The following is a 3,418-nucleotide window of genomic DNA, read 5'->3' on the forward strand; positions in this document are numbered from 1 at the left end:
GTATTCAGTCATCAAGAAAAGAGTAGTTCATGTTAGTCATGCAATAAATTGATTTAGCAAGAATGTTGACTATTAGTCATGCTGATTATTAGATCTCTTGATTTTCAGGAAGGTCAGATGTCAGATTTTCACAAGCTCACAGCATCTGACTGCTTGAACATATATGGCCCAGGCTTTCTAAAGACAATTTGACTTCTCATTGACCTGTAGTTCTGAATATGTCCATTTAATTTGATTCCTAAAGAGCTGTTTGAAAGCCAAAAATGCTCAAACTGAATATTTCTGGCTAAAAACTGAGTAATGTTTAGCTTTTGGATGTTATGTTGATTTATTGTCTTTGAGTCTGAGCAACTTTCAGCCTGAAACTTCTTTTTCTTGGGGGGGAAAAAACATTTTTGGCTGAAAATGTCAGCCAGCCTTCCACCTTACAAACAGTCTGGCCAGCCCTGCCAGGAACCTTGGTGATGTTGTCCCCATGACTCAGAAAAGCATTTTGCAATTATATAAACAGGTACTATTATTATTCTAGCTACATAATGAACCATGAGAGCATTGCCATGCTAGTAAAGTGTTTTGCAACCCACCATACGCTGTGGACAGCATCTTGACCATTATTTGTGCATTGGTCTTTGTGAGTCCTAACAGTCACAGTGTCATGGGGCTAAACTGAAAGGAAGGGCCATGTGTAGGGGCTGTGGGGATTGAAACATGGCAAATACCAAAGCTCCAGTGCGTTAGTTACTAATCAAAGTGAGACAATTATGCCCTTTGCTACTATTTTAGGGTAATCCTGTAGAGGTGGTGGCTTATCAGGCTCAGTGCTGGCTGGGCCCTTCGGACCTACATCCTGCACAGTCTGGCAGTGAAGCACTTCTGAGTGGGGTCCTTTCTCTGCTCCTTCCCTATCTGTCCAGTAAAGCTCTCACAACAAGCTGTCTCCTTTTGACTCTAGGAAGTAGTTTCCCAAAATTTAAGTTAGGCTCACAAGATGTGATTCCTCTCACCAGAGCTAAGATGCTGGCAAGTTCTAAATCAGAATTAGTCCCCTGGGCTTTCTTACAGTCAACAGTCCAGGGAGCTCAGTTGATCAGTCTACTTCAGGGTAAGATAAATGTCATGCTAAGCTCCCTCACTAGGTCTCTTTGAAGTACAGAGGGTGTCTGAGGTGACCACACGCAGATGCCTACTTCTAGACACCCAGACTGGATCAGCACAATCCCTCCCAGGCTGCCCAGAGGCAGGAGGGCTGATGTGCTTTTCCCAGAGGATCGCCATGTTACAGGAAGCTTCTAGCTTAGATGGGGATGTCTGCAGTGTCTTCTCTAGCATCTACCCTGCAAGTACTTGCAAGCTCCTAGATGGTACTTTCATAGTGTTCATCCCCATTTGCTTACAGGTCTATCAAAATCACAGACTTCACCAAATCCAGCTTTCCAGGGTGAGACCAGGGGTTTTTTGGAAAAATGGGGACTGGGTATATGCAGTAGATTTGTAGTCCTGCTTTAGCTGCTATTTAAGGTAAATCAGTTCTTCTCCCTGTGCCTTCCTTATCTGTAAAACAGGGGCAATGAGACTTATTTCCTTTGTAAAGCAGTTTGAGATTACTAGGACAGAAGCTGCATGTGAGAGCAATTTCTTGTTAGCTGATTAAACTAGCTGGGCAGTGTTAGTGATTGTTCACTGGCTCAGCAAAATATGTCCTTTTAAACTCTGCTCAGTCATACACGTTTTTTGGGTACCCCGTGATGGATTTTGCAGACGCTGGTGAGGTGAATACATTGATGTGCTGACAGAAATCTTAAAACGTGGCTCCAAAGCAACAGAAATAGCTGAGAGAAACTCTCCTCATGTTACATGTGTGTATGGTGCTCTACTCAGTGTTCCTGGTGCGACTGCAACAGAAAACAATCACATGGCTTTATTAATTTATTAGTTGGCACTAATTAGTAGCACCCCTAGTAGTAATAGTTTTGTATTCTAATTCTGGCAGAACCCTGGCTGTGTTCACAACCATGGAAAACTTCATGGCACCGCTGAGCACCATCAGTGAGCTTGCGCTTCAGCAGAGCAACGCTAAGCTCCTCCACGGCAAGGTGAGCGGTCCCTCCCGGCGCAAGCGGGAGTTCATGCCGGATGAGAAGAAGGACAACATGTACTGGGAGAAGAGGCGCAAGAACAACGAGGCAGCCAAGCGCTCGCGGGAGAAGAGGCGCCTCAATGACTTTGCCATGGAGAGCCAGCTGGCTGCTCTCAGCGAGGAGAACGCGGTCCTCAGGACAGAGCTGCTGTCCCTGAAGCTGCGATTTGGGCTCATCAGCCCAGACACCAGCACCTACCACGGCCACTCCATCCAGGACTTCCTAGGAGTTTATTTCAGAGGGCACAGAGCAGCCTCCCCACTCCTCAAGGCAGAGCCCTTTGCTGGGGAGTCCTGCTTCTTCACCACGAAGAGCTTTGTGCCAAAGGTGCTGGAGCCAGATGACTTTTCCTGCAAAACCGTTGGCCCATCCAGAAACATCCTCGGCTGTGACTCAAAGCCTGCTCCCATGGACACACCTGTTCTTCAGCAGCCACATAGGCTTGACCCATCCTTTGGATCCACAGTTTGCTCTCCATTCCTCAATTACCACTGCCCAGACAAATATGCTCTCTATCTGCCCTTATCAGGCAGTGCCTGCTTCATGTGCCCTTCCCCCAGCCCAGCCGAGACGGGCAAAGAAAGCAGCACAACTGTCTCAGATGATGATGAGCAACAAGTGCCCAAAACTTCTCCTCTATCCCCGTGCAGCCTGCCCTGCCCTTCAGAAGATCACCTGAAACGCCAAAGCTGTGCTGCCCTACCTCACAAGCTCCGGATTAAGACCAAAGCCCTCAGCAGCTTGGAGGAGGGTGGCCTGGACTCCCGTTGAGGTGGCAGAAGAATGGCCCACGGAGGCCAATGTGAGACCTTCCAAAGACATGAAGGGTTTGGAAGGAGGGGGGAGGGGGAAACGTCTTATGCTTTAAAGAGGGAAGTCATTAGCCCTGCTTTGCATAAATGATAAGGGAGTTTATAGGGCTGGGCTGTGTCACTACAGCACAACTGCAGCTGGCTACGAAGTTCGTCTTGCTGGTTGAGAACTGCCAGACCCTGCGGTCACTGTGTGAGTACATCTGGGTTTCTCCTGGCTGTTCTGCTTACAAAGCAAACTAAATTTTGAGGTGTGAAGGGACCAGAGGCAGGAAGAGGCTAAGGCCGTGTAGGTGGTGCCCACACCTGTAACAGAACTACAGATAGTTGGAATGGCAACCATCTGAATTTCCTTTGCTTCATTGTCACCTTCAGCCTCACCAGTGTGCCTGAAGTCTTAATTGCTTGTCATGGAAAGCGTTTCAGACCCCTCAGCCGTCTGGAGCAAGAAAAAGGGATTGTGATTAA

At 47.5% G+C, this 3,418-nt stretch overlaps 1 protein-coding gene across 1 annotated transcript; it reads left to right on the forward strand.

Moving 5' to 3' along the window:
- Window positions 1-2,012: 2,012 nt before the first annotated feature.
- On the forward strand, window positions 2,013-2,909 carry LOC104510998 (nuclear factor interleukin-3-regulated protein-like). The gene has a single exon (XM_010153433.1). It carries the CDS (start codon window positions 2,013-2,015, stop codon window positions 2,907-2,909), a length of 897 nt encoding a protein of 298 aa, XP_010151735.1.
- Window positions 2,910-3,418: the final 509 nt, after the last annotated feature.

The sequence above is a fragment of the Eurypyga helias genome, unplaced genomic scaffold, assembly GCF_000690775.1.
Source record: "Eurypyga helias isolate BGI_N326 unplaced genomic scaffold, ASM69077v1 scaffold5026, whole genome shotgun sequence".
Classification (NCBI taxonomy): Eukaryota; Metazoa; Chordata; class Aves; order Eurypygiformes; family Eurypygidae; genus Eurypyga; species Eurypyga helias.

Bases quoted from the DNA above. Each gene is read 5' to 3' on its own strand.
- LOC104510998 (XM_010153433.1), top strand. From the start codon at position 2,013: ATGGAAAACTTCATGGCACCGCTGAGCACCATCAGTGAGCTTGCGCTT.